Source organism: Cygnus atratus, chromosome 3 (genome assembly GCF_013377495.2).
Source record: "Cygnus atratus isolate AKBS03 ecotype Queensland, Australia chromosome 3, CAtr_DNAZoo_HiC_assembly, whole genome shotgun sequence".
NCBI lineage: Eukaryota > Metazoa > Chordata > Aves > Anseriformes > Anatidae > Cygnus > Cygnus atratus.
In genome coordinates this window covers 98227891-98246338 of record NC_066364.1, presented here as the reverse complement: position 1 = coordinate 98246338, position 18448 = coordinate 98227891, and the positions used below count along the sequence as shown (strand labels likewise).

The following is an 18448-nucleotide window of genomic DNA, read 5'->3' as shown; positions in this document are numbered from 1 at the left end:
TTTGTCAAATGCAGTATTTCACTGGAGATGGTTGGGAGTAAGAAATGCACATCAGTTCAATGCTTAAATTCATGTCTTTCTGCCACAGATACTGCAAAAGAGGCTGAATATGACACAGACGCTGTTAGGAATCCAGATGCCATTGATGAGAGCTATCAGAAATTTCAGCAGCTTGAAGATAAGAGGCCAGTTCAGCCTATTGAAGAGGAGGAGGAGAGAAGTGTTAATGTTCCACCTGAGCTTGAAGAAGCTAGCTTTTCGGATAATAGAGAAGCCAAAGAAGCGTACAATAGTGAAAGAAGATTGCCACTGGCTGATACTTCCTTTGGGTCAACTGATTCAGAAGAGAGTGCCAGCGAAGATATTGCTGCAGGTAACCTTTTCGAATTTGGTTGTTTTGTTATTTTGCTCTTAGAAGAGCATGGCTGAATGGTTCTTATAGGCAAATAGCAAGATTTTTCACTAGTATTTCCATTCTGTGTTGCTGTAATCCTAACGGACTTTACTGATCCTGTGACAGTCCCTCTAGTGGTAGTATTGTGTAGCTGCGACTCATCTCAGTAGAGAGACTTTTCTACTACCTTTTCGTGCTATAGAAATGAGAAAAGTAATGTTCTCTTGTAAGCACCATAATCCTAGCTCTATGCAAGGGCTGGTATACTGTGTCTCAGGGTGGCAGCAGATAAAGAGCAGAAATGACTGGAAGCTAAGGTTCCTCCACTTGCAGAGCGGACTGGCAATCCAGCCATTAGGCTGTAGAATCATGATCTCTCATCTTGTTCTTTCAAACTTGTGACTCTGGGCTATATCCCTGCCAAAAATACTTTTCCAGGAGGACTATAGCCTCACTCAAGCAACCTAGTAATTTCTGGCTAAAGGGTTTGTTGGAGGAGGAGAAAGGCTTGACTCAGTTCTGCTGAGGGGACCAAAATTAAAATCAATCCTTTGCCCTCTGGAGCAAATGTGCTGACCTCTGCTGACGGCTCCTTGTGCCAAGGAGGGATCCTGTTACTGTCATCGTCCCTAGCTCTGTTTTGATATCAAATTACCTTTGACTCCGTTCTCTGTGCTAAGCTCAGCTTTGCTCTTCTGCGTTCACCTCTGATTGTGCTTTGCTGAGCATTTAGGCAAAATTCAGGCACATCTTGCTCAGCCTTTGTGTGCTCCTGAGGAACTGTACCACACCCTTAGCTGAGCATTTTTAAGCAACTGCTGAGGGGAAATTTGAAGTTGAATGCAGAGATACCGAATGAACTTTAAATGGCTCTTGGATTACTTAGGGAGTTAAGTGGTCAGATGTTCAGTTGTATTTTGGACCATCTTCTACTTCTTTATGATGACTTTGAGTTTAATTGTGGTTAAATGCTGTTTGTCAGGAATTCCTGTGAGAACCGCCGGAAACGCGGGGAAGCAGCGTGTCAGTCAGACCGCTGGTAGGAGCCACCCCCCTGTAACACCGGGCAGTTTCCTAGGGTGAATTCACGGCGGCGGCAGCAGCAGCAGCTGGCAGGAGGGGGCAGCCTTCAGATCAGGGCAGGAAGCCGTGTGGCCCCGGGCGGTGCCTCCCGCGCTGTAACTAACGCTCCTCTCCCTCCCGCAGCCCCCCACGGCGACGGCGACGGCGGCGGCGCCTCAGGGGCAGCGCTGGGCGGGGCGGCGGCCGCTGCCCGCCGCCTGCTGCTGCAGGTGAGTCCCCGCGCGGCCGCGGCGCGCGCCGATGACGCGGCGGGGAGGGGCGGGGGGAGCCGCGGGCTGACGTGTGCCTGGGGTTGGCTCGCGCCGCCATGGAGCCCGCGGGCGGCGCCGCGCGCCTGGCGGCCCCCCCGGCCCGGCCGCTGCTGCAGGTGAGGGGCGGGGGGGGGGGGGGCGGCCGTTGGGAGGCCGTTAACGGCCGTTGGGCTCGGCTGAGCCCCCCCCCCCCCCCTCCCCGGCCACGGGACGGGGCGTACTAGGGCGGGGGGCGGCCTGCTGGGCACCAGGGGGGTGCCCCCGGTGTGAGGTGTCAGCCCTGCTCGGGGAGAGGGCAGCGCTGCGTTTTCGTGAGGCTCCGTCCGCCTCGGGAATATGTGGAGACGGATCAAATGGCTGCTAGTGCCCCGTAACAAAATAGGTGTAGACGTGTGTTCTTCGCCAGCAGGTGGTTACTGTCAGGTGTCTCTCAAGCGCTCGCTCACTCTTCTGAGCAGAGCAGCTTTGTGGTTTTCTTCGTTTTCAGTTTTCGGTTTACAGAAAACCTGCAAGAAAGCTCTAGATGGTTCTCTGGGTCTGTGAGAGGGATAAAAGTGTTTGTCAGACTGCTTATCTTACCACTGTACTTGATGAGAATGTATTCGCAGTTTTCAATGTTATTGGTTTTTAGTTGGTTGCTACCCTGCCTGAGGATATTCGTCCTGGGCCTGATTTCCATGGACTTCCATGGGAGCCTGTTATTACCACTGCCTTAGTGGGAATTGCCACGCTCGCTATAATTTTCTGGAGAACCTGCCTTTCAGTGAGTACAATTCCTGCTTATGAGCCTACCGATACTTAACTGACTGAGCGGTCTTTTGTGTGTGACTAAACTTTCAGCATTACCAACGTCAAAGCAATATGTAGTCTTCTGCATTTTTACCTTTTCCAGTTCAAGCACTAATATGAACGAAATGTTGGGGTTCATAGCTAAAGTAACTTGTAATTTTCCTCAAACTAAGAAGGCGTTCCTTTTAAGCTATTAATTGAAGATTTCTTAGTAAGAGGGAATTTCTAAAGCAAAGTGGGAGAGTGTGATATAAATCTAGAGGGCCGAGGAGAGAGAGGGTCAGTGAACATTTGCAATGAAAAGCCTTCTGTGTGCCTGAGCCTGTTGCTGTCTCCAAAACAAGCAGTTAATCACACCCTTCATATTGTCCATAGCACCATACTACAAAACCTAAAACCCGATCATAATTCTCACTGAAGATCCTCTTCCCCACTCTGCTTCTCACTTTGCATTTCTCCTCTTCTTTCATACGTGGATAGCTTTCTGTGCAAGAAAAATACCATCGTCAGCTCTGATTATATACAGCTTATATTATAGCTACCCAATTCAGTGATGATATGCACTGGAAATCTGTGGCATACTTCATCTTTGCTTGACGAAAGTAAATTAAAACCAAATATTATCTGGAACAACACTGGTAATTTTTTTGTTGCTTGACTTTTGATGTTTAATGCACTATGTCAGTTTCAAATGCAAAATACTGTTGAAACAGCATAAAAAGGAGAGCTTGTGAATTTCTTTAATGGTGTTAGTTTTGAAATGAGCAGCTGTAATGCAAACATGCATTGCTTTAGGATCGTGGGTCAAACTGGGGTGCAAGTGTTTTTTATGTTTGCAGGTTCATGATTGTTGTTTGATGCAAAACAGTTCAATTTTCTTTGTGTTTTTTTTTTTTTTTTTTATGAGATATGGCCAGTTACTGGTATCCTTTCAGTGACTAAGTAAACAGATATTTACTTAGGCTCTAGGACAGGGCATTAACCTAGAAGCTTTTATTAGAAAACAGCTTAAGCTTGTTTGTAGTGTTATTCAATACTCTTGTTGGCAGTGATGGTTGTACTTTCCGTATGCTTCTTTAATCTGGCTATATGTGGTAACTTGCTTCCATAGGGGGGAAAAAAAAAGACATTTTCACTTCCTTATGGCTAATTTTTTTCTTTTTTTTTTCTGTAGGTAAAGAGTAGAATCTATCAAGGTAGGTTTCACTGTGCTTTTTGGTGTACTTGATGGTTAGGCATGTAAAGGTGTTGAAGATCGTTTCAGTGGACAGTGTTAATCTTCACTTCCTTTCAAGGATAATGCCAAGTCTGGTTATGGTGTAAGATAGGCTGGTAGGTGATGCTTACTTAAATCTGACTATTTTGAATATGCTCTGATTAGGAGAAACAATGCATTCCACACCTGCAAATTAAAGAAAAGGCAAGGAAAAGCTCCACTTTGTTCAACTTAAATGTGATCCTTGGTTAGCTGGTATGGTGGCAGTGGAGAAGAATTTGTTCTGTTTTCTAACTAACAGTGAATTTGCTTTTGCTTGGTGCTTCTCACAAAAAGCAGTATCTAATTCCTCTTGCCATTTCCTGTTGAAGGGAGGCTGAAACTGGTTGCTTTGCAGCTCTGAAGAGACCTTCTAAATGTAGATGCAAATACGCAGATATTCCTGTGGCTAGTTCACAGCTTGATGTATATAAGATTAAACTGTATTGAGCGGAAAGGAAGTAGAATTCAAAGTATGGTGACTGCTACAATTTGTAATGGAATACAAATGAAAATATGAAAGAATCGTCTTCGTATATTCTTTCTGCTTGTTTCCTCACAAACCATAGTACTTATTTACCACTTCTTTCTAGTTTTTGCTGTAGTTGTACGGCAGTTTCTTTTCATACAGTTCATGCGGATTGGCAAGATGAAAAAAATCCATCTTAAGTCTGTAAGGGGATTTTCTTTTGCTGGAAAACACATGTTTTTCCCTCTTCAATAACACTGCTATTCTGCTGTATAAATTACTTAGCAGCCTTTCCTGAAAGAATGAGGAATGTAGGTCTAACTTTTTTTTTCTCCTAAATATTTTCTTGTGTTATAGAAGCTACTGAAGCTAAGAACAAATACTCTTCAAGCATGATAGATTATGTTGATATTAAAAAGTCTTTATGTAAAATAGAGGAACATTAACAGTGACAAAAATACGTTAAATGATAGATTACATTTGGAATCCTGAAGATAAAATCTATTGCCTGCTGTTTATCACAACAGTAAAATTGGGAGATTGGGTTAATGTGGGGATTCCTGCCCCCTTAAAGTGCTCAGAACTATCTTGGACTTCAGCAGTTGCTTGCTGGCCCTCCTCTCCCCTAAGCAGGAAGGGCCAGGGGATCATCTAGGCCAGGAGCTCTCACGTAAAAGGGGAGGGAGGAGTAGCAGTTGCCATTGCACTGTGTAGGATGCAGTTGGAACAACCGGTGCTTCCTGTTGTTTGTGCTCCAGGATTTGCTGTGAGGCAAATGGGCCTTGGGATGTTCACATACGGGGGTGGTTTAGGACTTGAAAAAGAATGCCAATTGGATCGGCATTAATTTGCAATAAAATAATTTAAGTGTGGTAATAATGTACAATGAATCCTAAAGGTTGGTTGGAGAGTTGTTTGGGTTGAGAAACAAATGCATGACTAAAGAACAGTTCTTAGAATCTTTAGGATGAAGGGTCACGGCTCTTCTTGAAGTCCAGTAACAGTGTCTGTTAGAAAGCCATGCAGCTCCGTGAGGGTCAGTGATGCCATCTGCTAGCAGACGGTCTCTTTTCTGTTCCCGCTAACTCAGAGCTTTCATCCTATTACCTTTGCTGTCCAAACGTTCAGTTCCTATACAGCAGAAAGAGGTAGTTGTTAGGCAAAGTGGTTGCATCTCCCTTGAGTATCAAACAGCAGTGTGAGACCACTACAACATCCTCACTGTCAATTCTTCCCTTTTTCTAGCCAGCACCTCACTTCTCTCTGCTGTGTGGTCAATGACCAGCTCCTGTGAAGTGGATGCAAGAGCTCTACGCTTTGCATCAGTATTTAATGCTTTACGGCCTTGTTTTCAGTCCTAGCTTTAAATGAAAGCTGGAGATGTTCTGACTACTGCAGAAAGGGCTGATTGCCAGGAAATTTACAACTGTCCTGACTTGTGCTTTATTCCTTTCTTGAAAATGTTCCCTAAAGTAATAGCTCTGATTAATTTTTTTTCCTCCAGGATGTGAAGTATAGTTACTGTAAGCTTTCTTTTTTCTTCCTAGTGACTGAAAAACAACTCGCAGAAAAGATTAAAAACCTTCTACAAGAAAAAACAGAAATCCTAGACAAGATGTCAGAATATGATCAAAAGGTACCATTCTAGGTTCTTGTCTCTTGCTTCCTGACTTTGTTATTGGTTTATTGGCACAGTAAGTGTAACAGATAGTATATTTTTATTTTCTGTTCTTACTGAATATTACGTTGACAGTTTCTCAGTTCTGTTGGTTGTTCTTGTGCTTAGATAAAGCAAGCAAAGGAATCAGTGAAAGCAGCCCAAGAACAAAAAAATATTCTCTCCGATGAAACTGCAGGGCTTAAGGTAAGGAACAGTTAATCATCTTTGTACTAAAAGCAAATGTGTTAATAAAATAACTTGCTTTAGTTGGTCTTGTACTTTTTTTTTTTGTAGGACACTGTCAAAGGGCTGGAAGAAGCAAATCGTAAACTGGATGACAAAATAAAAAGTCTGCACTCAATGCTTGAAACAGAGAGAAAACAGAATGAGAAGAAACAGAAAAAAGTAAGAGCAATCACACTAAGGTCTTGCATTGTCCTTAACTTAAAATGCCCTACAAACTGTTCATTAATGGACAGAGGTATAGAAAATGAGATGACCCACCTCAAAAAGAACTGAAATGAAATTTCAGGTTCATTCCAAGTTCAGGGGGAAGATTCTGTTGACTTTTGTTGTTTTTTAAGATTTGGTAAACTTCTGTAGTTGTACTTTCATACACAAACAGATGTATTCCACTTGCGGGCTGGTCTATCCTAGCAAAAGCCAGGAAGTTCCTTAACAATGTGGGCTGAAGATTTCAGGCTGGTAAGAGAACTTTTCTCATGCTTAGAGGAAGCATCTAATTTGATAGTAAGTGTGAAGATCTCTAAGCTGCCCATAATTTGTGTCCAGAGGTGATACTCTTTTTTTTTTTTTTCTTCCCCTTTTTAAAGCCTGATTTGCTGAAAATAATACTTACTATTGTAAGCTCCAACAAGTTCTTTGGTGTTTTGATCAAAGGTTGTTGCTAATGACAGCAACACGTGGTACTTTTGTTCTAGGCAGCGGTACTTTTGTTCTAGGCAGCGTAGGTGTGAAGGGAGCTTTCCCAGTCATGCACAGGCAGAGTCAAAGGCGAAAGGTGATTCTAAAGTGCTGTGTGGTTTTTATTCCTCGCCCTGCTGATAAGGCAGCGCTGTTGCTGCTAGTCTAATGGCTTGTCTGAGTGGTAGTTTGTTGGTGCTTAAAATTTCTTTTATGCTTTCAAAATGCACAGGTTAAAATAATGACACGCTCAGGTTAAGCCATGTACTAGGCTAATACAGACTCACTGCTCGTCTTCTTCTTGTATAGATCTCTGAAAGCCAGAAGTCCTTGGAAAAACTTGAAGAGGCTATCAGTGTGCATTCTGCTGAGCTTTCAGAGGTAAAGCATTACCTGTCATATAGAACCATAGGATGGTTTGGGTTGGAAGGGACCTTAAAGATCACCTTGTTCCAACCCCCCTGCCATGGGGAGGGACACCTACCACTAGATCAGGTTGCTCAAAGCCCCATCCAGCCTGTCCTTGAACACCACCAGGGATGGAGCATCCACAGCTTCTCTGAGCAACCTGTTCCAGTTCCTCACCGCCCTCTGAGTGAAGAATTTCCCCCTAACATCTAATCTAAATCTCCCCTCTTTTATTTCACCCCTTGTCCTGTCATTGTCTGACTGAGCAAAAAGTTGCTCTCCATCTGCTTTTTATAAGCCCCCTTTAAGTATTGAAAAGCTGCAGTAAAGTATCTGCATTCTTTCAGCAGTCACAGGTACAAGTTCTGTGCAGGAAAATTCATGCCTAGTATCTAATAGAAAATGCTAACTGGTAAGATTTCAGTTTGTGCATGTATACCTTTTTTCTGTTTCCCAGTAATGTGTTGCTCTTACTCTATTACATTTTGACCTTTATCACTCTTTTTGTTCCGTTTTTTTTTGTTTGTTTGTTTGTTTGATGTGTAGGTGCAGATAGCCCTTAACGAAGCTAAATTAAATGAAGAAAAGGTGAAGTCAGAGCTCCAGCATGTGCAGGAGGAGAATGCTAGGCTGAAAAAGAGCAAGGAACAAGTAAGTTCTGACCAGACCAGGCAACACTGCTTCCCTTTTGACTTAAATATCAGGGCTTTATTCCTAGTTTTCCTGAGTGTATCTTCGCTGTGTCTGAGTTTTCTTAACATATTAGAATTTCCACTGTTAATATTTAAATCCCTCATGCTTCTTGCACAGGTTTTTTGTGCAAGTTAGCCACGCCTCCATTATGCAGGCTTTGCCAGTTCCAGTGATTTGGTTTTTGTCAGTAACTTCACAGAAAACTTGTGCTGTTACGGTGTCACTGTATGATCAGGAGATTGCTACTTGGGATGTCAGAGTAACGAATTGCCAAAAAGCAATTCTGAAGCAAAGCTAAATGAAGAGCGCTTTTAGCCCTGAAATGTCATGACAGTACTTCTGCAGATACTTGCAAGTGTCTCTGTGCTTTCTTTCTCCATATATGAAGTAAATGCTGTCTTAAGGAATCTGGTTTGGTTAACCTCTGGGCTGCAATTAATTCTTCATGTTCTGAAGTGTGTGAGCAGTTTGTTTCTGATGTTGGGGTAGAAGATGTGAAAACATAAAATTTGGAAAACTGCTTAATAGTATAATTTGCAAAAAGATTCCCAGCATCCAGTTCTACCAGTAGACTGGTGATGTGTGTGATAATTGTGAAGTTAACACCTGATCTGTGACGTGTGGTGATCAGTTATCACCAGAGCTGGTAGTAAAACAGACTTCTGTTACACGTAGCCTCTACTAAAAATAATCGTTAAAAAAAATCATCTTGCCTTGGTGTTTCATACAGCTGCTAAAAGAAGCTGAAGGTTGGAGTGAGAGACATACTGAGCTTAGTGAGCAGATTAAACTGTATCAGAAGTCTCAGAAGGACATAGAAGAAGCACTTGCCTATAAGGAAAATGAAATTGAGGTAGGTTCTTTTCAACAAGCTTTAAACAGAACGTGTTGTTAAATACTTTGGAATACTTAACAAAATGCAGAGTGATTCTCCTTCAGTAATCCTATGATTTCCGTACTAGGTTTTAACTAACTGCATTATGCAGCTGAAGCAGCTTGACATAGATCCAGCATCTGAGGCCAAGAAGGATGGTGAAGGGCATGAATGGAGCAGAGGGGACGATCTGGCCAACGGAGAGTTGCCAGGTATAGTAATCCTACCTGCTGGCTGCTGCACACAGTAGCTAAAGCATATAAGGTGTTACGTTCATGTCATACGAGGAACAGGGAGAATCCACGTGTGTAGCTGCTTGTGGGTTAAGAGACTGCCAGGTTTAATCTTCAGTCAACAACACAAAATACCTAAATGAAGGGAGAAGTGGTTAAAAGCCCTATCGTTGTTTTTAGATTACTGTTTAGGCATGTTGTAAGTGTAATGAGTTTTAAAGATTAACAATTAAATATATAATGAAGTTAGCAGTTAAGACTGTTGGGAAAGCTGAGAATCTCAGCTCTGTTGCTAGGCTACACTTATTTTAATACGAGTATTACGGTTACCTCAGGATAGATAGCTAATTTGGGTAAGCACATCTTTGAGTAAGAAAAACGGGAATGGAAGTTTGCAAGACTATTTAGGAAGTTTGTCTTGCTTAATATTGTAAACATTTGCTGTGTCTCTGATTCTGAATCCTTCCCCTTTCCCGTGGTTTTTCTAATTGTACAGTATAAGTGGGCTGGAAATTCCCACTTCTTGATTTTCATATACTGTGTCCAATAATAGATGCTGCATTCACATTAATATTAGTGTTGTGGTAGAAGGAGCGACAAGGAGGAATCTTCTGGAACGCCTTTTGAAATAATTCTACTGGTTTTGTTGTGCTGGTCATGGAACACTACTGTGTTTTGTCCTGTTCCCCTGCCCCCTCCCCCAGCATTTTTTCTTTGTACCTATCCCAGGTTAAAAGGCAGGGAGTATTATTTTTAAAAGCTACAGAGTCCAGGGAATTGGGGTTAAAAAATAAGGAAAACAAATTTATTTTTATCTTCTAGATAATGAGAATGAAAAGATGAAGACTCAGATTAAGCAGATGATGGACGTCTCCAGGGTATGCTGCACAAGATATCTAATAAATGCAGCCATGTTACTGCTATGCCTAAGATCATAAACATTTGTTGCTTTTTTTCAGGTAAAAACTATGTTATCCATAGTTGAAGAAGACAGAAATCTTCTGCAGTCCAAACTGAGTGATGAAGTAACAGCAAGACATGAGCTGGAAGGTGGGTAGGCTTAGCAAAAGAATTGCTTAGGATGAAATGCTGTTTGTGGTTTAAAAATAAACAGGACACTGAAGTGGCATAATAGTTCTCATTGTAACTTCCTTTCAACTTCTTAACTTACCTTTGCTTCTCTGACAGAGCAAATAAAAAAATTAGAACACGACTCCTGTTCGCTGCAGTCAGCCAAAGCTCGACTGGAAAATGAATGTAAAACACTACAGCAGAAAGTAGAGATTCTCGGTGAACTTTACCAGCAGAAAGAAATGGCGCTCCAGAAGTAAGCCTTTCATTACTCTTTCACGAGATAACATATTCGATCATAAGCACTATCCAAATGCTCTTTGTTCAGTAGGGTCAAATGATTTCAAGTTGCACGTAGAGTGAAAACTGATGACTGCCATTTAAGTACAGTTCAAGCTAGTAGCCTACCCACAGATTCTCAAGGCTGTCACTTGAGAACAGCGTCACTTTCCACACACAGTATCGTCTTCTACAAAAACAAAAATTAAAAAAAAAATGGGGGAGACCAAGCATGGTTTGGTCTGAGAATTCTGTGGTTGGTATGTCGTATTGTCAAGTCGAAGTTAAAGACTGTTGATAAAGGCTTGTTTCACTTACTTTTTAGTTAAATTAATCTAATTTTCATAATGTAGCAGCTTAATACTTTACCCTTGTGAGCTTTTTGCTTTTTTCAAAGGGCTAAATTAAGTTTCAGTTCATGGTGGTAGCTGAGGTGAATGAAACACTACTGGTGAAGAATGAATGTGTATCTGTATTCATTTAGCATTCGCACATTTGTTTACTTACTAAAATGTCTGTAATAAAATCTGTTCTGTGGAGAAAACTTTAGGTAGGATTGAGGGACATTTTCAGCTATATTCTGTAAGAAAAATGGAATTCAATGGAGAAGCAATAGAAAGCTCTAAGGTTCAAGTGTGGGGGGATTTGGAAGCTCTAAGGTTCAAGTGTGTGGGCTGGGAGAAGCACAGGGTTGGAACAAGCTAAGGAACTTAGGCTGTATAGCACCTCGGTAGTGAGGCTGTCTGATCTCATAACCTCAGGACCCAGATGTAATGAACACGTGTTAGAGAGGTAAAGGATAGCCCAATTTTTAAGGAAAAAAAAACTTCCTCTTGACATCTCTGATTGCAGGATTTATATTCCTTCCAAAACTTTTAGGAAGTTACACTGTCTGTTATGTATTGATTTGAATTTAGGACTTCCTGTATTTCTGGAAAACTGTTTCCACATGTAGCTAAGGAGATGGATTATGTTGAACTGGCTATTAGCAATAGTTAACTTACTACTAGTTTATTGGTTCCAGTTTTGTGGGATAGCTTTTGTAAGATAGGAGCACACTGTGAGCCTCTTAAATACGTCCAGAATAGTATCAAAGAATATTTTTTTAGCGAACCATAAGGTTAAAAATAGTGTGAAAATTGGTCCGATAATAAATTGATGTGGAGAATACTGGAAAAAAAGCGTCTTTCCACACATTTGATGACTGTTGGTGTGTTTGTTACCTGGGTGCTAAATTCCCCCTTTTTCTCTGGACCTTTCCTCGGTTCCCTTAGTTAGATGCTAGTTCTGCATATTTCTTTAGTACCTTTCTAAATCTGGATTACCATCTGTAGAATTGTTAAGTAAATTTGGGGATTGAAGAGATGAATTATTCTGCAACTGTTAGATTCTGACAGATCTTTCCAGTCAGTTCTACCTTGTAAATTTTCAGGTTTTACACACAAAGAGTTTGTCTGTTGGTTTCAAAAGACGGTAGTTCTGTCTTTTTTTAATCTCCCTTGATTTTGAGTTGTAGTAGGTGTAGAATGGTGGAATACATCGTTGTGTGGTGGTGTTGCTGGTTTTTTTGTTTGTTTGTGTTGCACTGTTTTTTTTTTTCCCCTATATAGAAAACTAACTCAAGAAGAATATGAGCGCCAGGAGAAGGAGCAGAAATTGTCTGCTGCAGACGAAAAAGCCGTGCTGGCCATTGAGGAAGTGAAAGTTTACAAGTAACTTCATTTTTCTGAAGACTCTTGTTTTCCTTTATTTCAGCTGCTGAAAAACACTCATTTAAACCTCTTTTCCTTTTGTACAGGCAAAGGATTCAAGATATGGAAGAAGAATTGCAAAAAACAGAGAGATCATACAAAAACCAGGTAAATTACCTGCTTGCTGGTTATTGCGTCACCATTTCCTGCATCATTTTAATGCTCTGAGTTCTTGGAAATACTAGTTGTTGGACAAATGAAAGCTAATACAATTCTTTTCTTCTCAGATTGCCGCTCATGAGAAAAAAGCACACGACAATTGGGTAAGAATGCCCTTCCCTTTCTGATACAAAAAAATATATTTGGCATCAGGCCGGTGCAGTTAATGCAGCTGGCAAAATTTTCCCTGACAGCTTATTGCCCGCTCTGCTGAGAGAGCTCTGGCTGAAGAAAAAAGAGAAGCAGCCAACCTGAGGCAAAAGTAAGTACAGTACAGGCTGTCTTTATTGCTCTGTGAACATGCTGTGTTTCTTGGGAGGGGAGGAGCTCAAGCTATGCGAGGTGCTCAGTTAGCTTGTTTGTGTAAAACCTGCAGTGTATATACAAGTTAACTGATTTTTAAATTACTAAACTGTTTCGATGGTTAATATAAGATTTCTTGGTAAAAGCTGTAACGTTTTACAATGCAGTTGGCTTATGATACTGTTTCATGCTAATGAATGCAATTCACATGTGCTACTTGAATTAAAAATAACTTTATTTTTTTAATTTTAGATTAATAGAAGTGAACCAAAAAATTGTTATGCTTCAAAGACCATTAATTGTGAAGCCAACTCCAGGCAGACCCGATCGCCAAGTCCCACCACGACGAGGTAAATGCTGCTGTTTCTCCCAAAACTTTGGTCTTCAAATCATTTTATTCTTAAAAAAAAATAAGGCTTTGATATATTGTAGGAAAGTACATCACTGTTTTTATTTCTTGATGTAGGGCCCTTAAGCAGAGATGGTTCTTTTGGCCCATCACCTGTGAGTGGAGGAAATCCGTCACCCACACAAATGATAGAAGTTCCTGGTCGGCCCCTTTCTGCTCCTCGAAGGGAAGGCTCAAGAGGTGAATTTGGTAAGCAGTGAAGCTTCCTTTCTGCCCTAAGTATCTTATATGCTACAAACTCGAGAAGGTCTGATCGTGATTGTAGAGATATTGACACCTGCTTTATTAATGCAGAGGTTTATTTATTTATTTGTTTTAATAGAAATAGCTTAGGCTTGTGTTGATCAGAATCTCTGGTGTTTCTCTTAAGGTACAGTGGTAGATGGCCCCTCTGTTCCACGAAGGCCACCAGAGATCCCTGGAAGGATGTCCGTTCCTGGTAAGTTACATGGTCCCTGCAACCAATTGCAGCGTACTCACTGCAATGTACTCACTTATTTTTTCACTTCAGAATTGGAACTTCAAGACCAGTATTCCTTTTCCCGAAGCATCATTAAAACATGTATGGCTCTCTCTACAGATCTTGGGCCTGCTGTAGCATCCCTGATCAGTAGTGGGCCAAGAACCTCCTCCCCTTCCACAGCAATGGATAGAGCGGTAAGCTGAAAAAAACCAACCTTCAGGCACCATTTCTAATACATGATTCACTGTACTTCTTGCTGCTGCTTTAACTGTGTCATGTTCTGTCTTGTCTATATCCTGTCACTGTCCTTATTTGCTGTCCCCTTCCACCCTCACCAAAAAAAGCAGCCCTCTCCCAAAGAGTCTGAAGCCCCCTGTGTAACTACTGATTCACCTTCATCTGTTGAACCACCTACAGTGAGTATTCAGAGGCTGAATATGGTGTTACGCTGCTTTGATGGAGAAGAGTAACAGGCTTGGTGTTCTGAACTGCTAAATAACAGAATGCTCTGCAAAACTAACCAAGGGCTTATGTCTATCTTGAAAGGTTTCTCTAATGATGAATGGTTGCTGTCTGTTTTTTTATGGAATTAAGGAAATCAGACCTTTCTTGTTAAGGACTGCAGGGAAACACTTAACTTTGGAGTGACTACAATAATCTTAAGAAGCTGACTTACCTGTACTATTTAATTCCACATGTGACTTAAGGTGGCAGGCCCTTTACCAAAGAGGTATCAACCAAGGACGCTTCTAAAGAGATTGGTCGATCTTCTCTTTAGCTAAAGCTGTACTCAGGAAACTTGTTATCTCAGAAGATGCACAAAGTATTCACTCCTAGGTAGTGCAAGCAGCCTTCTGGGTGAAGGGACAACGATGGTGCAGTGTATTTCCTTATTTTCTACTTGGTTAATGCAGTTTGGGCTGTGTCTTTTTTTTCTTTTTTTTCTCCACCTTTTGGCCTTCAGGTGAGTGGTTGTTCAGCAGCGAGAGAGGTTTCTCTGATGCAGTGAGTAACATACTGGATTTTTAACCTGATCTCACGCAGGCTAATGTTAGTCCCAAAGGCCCACCTTCTTTCCCTGGGACACCCATCATGACCTCTCCAGTGATGGGACCTCCACCCCCACCGCCTGTTCGTTATGGACCGCCGCCAGCTCCTCTGCGTGGACACTTTGGGCCCCGGCCTCTTCCTGTGCCCCTAGGTACAATTGTATTGCCTTGTGCTGAAACTGAACTTTTCCCACTGAGCTTCTCAGACTACTACTGTAGGGCTGGGAATCTGCCACCTGGTGGCATGCAGCCTCCCCATTCTTCATGAGGTCGAGCCGTCATGCTCAGAAGGTTTGGGTGGCTGTGTTTCTTTTTCCCAAGCCTCCTTAATGCCAGAGTGTTTTTGCCTGCTTAGTCTAAAATTGAAACGAGCAGCCAAAAGGCAGGAGAATATAACTAATGGCCTGTGAAGTCTGCATGTGACAACGACCTACCCCAGAACTGCTCCAGCAAATTAACAAGCGAGGAACAAGTCAGGAGCTTTGAAGTTTATGTTAAACTTTAATTTACCTCTCGTGTTTTCCTTTCCTTCTAGTTCGTGGTGCTCCCTTACCACCTCCAGCTGCAAGAGATTTCTTACCTGGCCCCCCATTAGGAATGAGAGATCTGCCTCCTGGCCCGCTACCACCCCCTCCAGATCCCAGAGCATATGGACGTGGGCACCCTTCTTTCCGACCTCTAGGTCCTCCTGGCCCGAGAGATTATCCTCAAGGCCCACGGCTACCCCCGCCTGGCTCAAGGGACTATACACCTTCTCCTAGCAGAGACTTGCCTCCGTCAGGACCTAGAGACTACCCTGCAGGCCCTCCTCCACCACCAGCAGGCTCAAAGGACTACACACAGCCTCCAGCGCAGAAGCCCTAACTGCAGTGTCTGGTCAGCAGCTCAGTGGAATGGACTCTAGCACACTTCCTGCGGTCAGGATTTTAGGAAATGGTTTTCTATTTGAAGCCGTTTGTCTCATTTCAGTATATTTCAGCTTTTGCAGGATTAATTTTTATCCAGTTGCTGCAGACATCTTATGTGCATTTATGATCACCTTAAACTCATCCATCCTCTTGGGCTGCAAGAACCTTTTTGTGATGGACTTGAACCTACTCTAAACGTGCAATAGAAAGGAAGTACCTGTGTGGCTAGTTCTAATTAAATGTAGCCTCTGTAACCAGTTGGTGAATGAATTAATTTCATGAAAAATGTAAATCAAATCATTTCCTGTGGAAATAATTTTTAAGTAAAATGCTATCTTACCTGCCTTCTCCATCACATCATTCAGCTGCAGCTATTCTAGTCCAGGAGTTTACATGAGGACTGTGAGGTGTGGTTTTAGTTTTGTTTTTTTTTTTTTTTTTGAATAGATGTCTGGTCAGAGATCAGAAGCACAAATGACACTGTATTCAAAGGAAGGTTATAATAAAAAGCAAAATTCCTTTTGCTAAACCGTGAAGGCTTTGTTTCAGTGCCATTTTTTGTTCAGAATGGACGTTACAACCAGAGAATGCTATGTTACTGAACCAGCCATGACCAAGTTGAAGAACTGAGTCCAAGCTGAGTAACCGCAGGTGTTACAAGATTAATGATTGACTGAACGTTATGCTGGACTAGTCTAGCAAATTACTGCTTTGCTTCATGCATGAAGATGGGGGGGGATAGAGACCTCCTCACCTGAAGGGCAGGCCAGAGCTGGAAACTTTGAACACCCTGAGCTCTTGAATTCCATGGTCATGTGGTTAGTACAGAAATACAGGTTGGGGCTCCAGCACTCTAGAAGTTAAGAAATTGAATAACCACTGTCTGCATTCAAGATTGGCTTGGGAGCATTAAGCAAGGTTTGAGAGGTGAGTTTGCATCTTAGTGGCAAGGAAGCTAAACTGTTCTTCAATACTAAGTCTGCACTTCATAAGATTATTCATTTATATTAAAAAAACCTTAGGTTTGTACGTAAGTACTTAGGGAGGCTAAAAAAAAATAAAGGGAAGAGAAAACTAGGAATAATAAAAATCTAATGAAGGCCATTACAGCTTTACTGCCAGAGTACAAGCAGCCATTAAACTTGCCACGTAGGTGTTACAGTCTTACAGTACAAGTATTAAACTTCAGAGTTAGATGAAGGACAAGATAGAACATTACTAAAGCATAAAATAATACAAGTGCTTGTGGAGGGGGAAGTAGTAGTCCTCTCAATGAAAGACAGTTGACAGAAAAAAATGTAAAGGATAGAAGCATAAAAATGGTATTTCACACCCGACAGACATTAATTCACAATTAGTTAAATACAAAGCTCTACTTGTGTATTTAACAAAAATACTTCAAAGTTGACATTTCATATAACTGGAGATAATACAGACATCTACAAGCTGGGGAAGAGTCAAGGTAAGCAGCTGGAACAACAGGTTTGTAATTTAAGTGAAAATGTTCAATTTGAATGGTGGCTAATTACATATACATGGATGAATATTTGTATTTGAAAGTCAGGTCCTCCAAGTTCAGAATCTTCCCTTCCCCAACACCAAGCTTTGTGATGCTGAACGTCTCTTCCCTTCCCCACCCTAGCTGGGATTAACTTAAAGCTGGAAGGAACCATCTTCTGGGAGCAACAGGAGGGCAGCGAGCGCGCTGTTAGTCACAGGCAGAACACGTAACTTGCTTCAGTGCTTTCACCAGGCATTGACTGATTCCCAAAAGCAATGGTAGGATGGCAGAGCAGGGGCAGAGCCACACAACTGCCACTTGCTGAGCAAGACAGCTTGTACAAGCTGCAGAGAAGCTTGGTGCTACAGATTCCTAGGTCAGAAAGAGACCTGAGCTAGCCAAGGGCTGTTGGCAACACAGCTATTGCTCTAGCTTAGATTTATTTGCAGCTGTAGAAGTTAAACTAACGCTTTGCTCTATCCTTTCACAGAGTTTGAAGGATGAACAATTTTTTTTTTTTTTTTAAAGAATTTAGGGATCCTCTTTTTGTATGGTATTCAAAACGCTTCCTTCAGAGGTATTTTTGTAACTCATAGGGATAGCTTTTCAGGACTTGATAGTCTGATACTGTCAACATGTCATACCACTGGAGTAGGTACTGCAAAGACCTGTAAACAGGAACATTCAATTGCTTGTTTTTTAAAAAAAAAACCCTCCAACTATTGGTAGAATTTGGAAGAACCATTGCTGGCTTTTGTCATGTTAACATATTAGTTACTCAGCAAGGAAGATTTATCCCTAGTTATGCCATACAGAGGGAAGGTGCGAAGGCTAGGACAAAACAACAAACAAAAAAAAGATTCAAAGGTGAGGACAAAACAAAAACAAAGCTGTTCAAAACAGCTTTTTGTCCTCATCAGTATGGTAAAGCAAAGTGTTGAATGCCTGTCTACAGGCAGACAACTCTCATGACAAAAATAACATCCTTTCCATTTAAAGCACACTGCGACATCCGGGGGGGGTACATGACAGAAAAAAAAAGAGACTAGTGATAGATCTGCATCCAGACTGTTTAAAATAAACTTAATATTTGACACTAGTTTGGGTGCTGGGTCTTTTGTTAGCATAGCAGAGTATTTAGGCACTAGTTAGATATGCAAGAAATACATCAAACCTTACAGTATTGTATTAAATATATGAAAGATTTGACTGGGTTCTACTTCTGTCCCTTTATTAGGTCAAAAGGTGAATGCAAGTGTGTTATAATAAGCCCATGTCCTGCAGCTTATTATACACTGAATCAAAAATACAGAAAATGATAATCCTATCTACTTACATAAAAAGGTCATTTTTGGAGTAAGTTTCCAGACTCGCACAAAATATGCAGAAAACTGCATACAATCAGTTTCCAGAAGAACAGCAGTTTCTTGTAAAAGGTGGGCCAACCTGCTAGCCAGATCTACTGTATCAAAAGCTCTGGAAAATTGATCCTGTTGAACACTGAGGGGCCTGTCCTATCACT

General features: G+C 41.6%; 1 protein-coding gene across 6 annotated transcripts in view; it reads left to right on the top strand.

Moving 5' to 3' along the window:
* MIA3 (MIA SH3 domain ER export factor 3) overlaps positions 1 to 17448 on the top strand; it is a 28353-nt gene extending 10905 nt beyond the window's left edge. The window contains exons 5-30 of one of the 6 annotated variants that reach the window (XM_050710107.1): positions 89 to 373; positions 1377 to 1433; positions 1601 to 1686; positions 2360 to 2491; positions 3692 to 3713; positions 5789 to 5877; positions 6028 to 6105; positions 6196 to 6306; positions 7135 to 7206; positions 7780 to 7884; positions 8657 to 8779; positions 8889 to 9012; positions 9856 to 9911; positions 9993 to 10083; positions 10222 to 10360; positions 11994 to 12095; positions 12182 to 12242; positions 12362 to 12397; positions 12488 to 12555; positions 12849 to 12946; positions 13063 to 13194; positions 13376 to 13444; positions 13586 to 13662; positions 13813 to 13884; positions 14513 to 14669; positions 15053 to 17448. In XM_050710107.1, the coding sequence (XP_050566064.1) occupies positions 89 to 373; positions 1377 to 1433; positions 1601 to 1686; positions 2360 to 2491; positions 3692 to 3713; positions 5789 to 5877; positions 6028 to 6105; positions 6196 to 6306; positions 7135 to 7206; positions 7780 to 7884; positions 8657 to 8779; positions 8889 to 9012; positions 9856 to 9911; positions 9993 to 10083; positions 10222 to 10360; positions 11994 to 12095; positions 12182 to 12242; positions 12362 to 12397; positions 12488 to 12555; positions 12849 to 12946; positions 13063 to 13194; positions 13376 to 13444; positions 13586 to 13662; positions 13813 to 13884; positions 14513 to 14669; positions 15053 to 15381 (2771 nt within the window). In that variant the 3' untranslated portion in view covers positions 15382 to 17448. The remainder of the gene's footprint in view (positions 1 to 88; positions 374 to 1376; positions 1434 to 1600; positions 1687 to 2359; positions 2492 to 3691; positions 3714 to 5788; positions 5878 to 6027; positions 6106 to 6195; positions 6307 to 7134; positions 7207 to 7779; positions 7885 to 8656; positions 8780 to 8888; positions 9013 to 9855; positions 9912 to 9992; positions 10084 to 10221; positions 10361 to 11993; positions 12096 to 12181; positions 12243 to 12361; positions 12398 to 12487; positions 12556 to 12848; positions 12947 to 13062; positions 13195 to 13375; positions 13445 to 13585; positions 13663 to 13812; positions 13885 to 14512; positions 14670 to 15052) is intronic. The other 5 variants (XM_050710108.1, XM_035556190.2, XM_035556198.2 and 2 more) reach the window with 5 other exon arrangements.
* The last annotated feature ends 1000 nt before the right edge of the window (positions 17449 to 18448 follow it).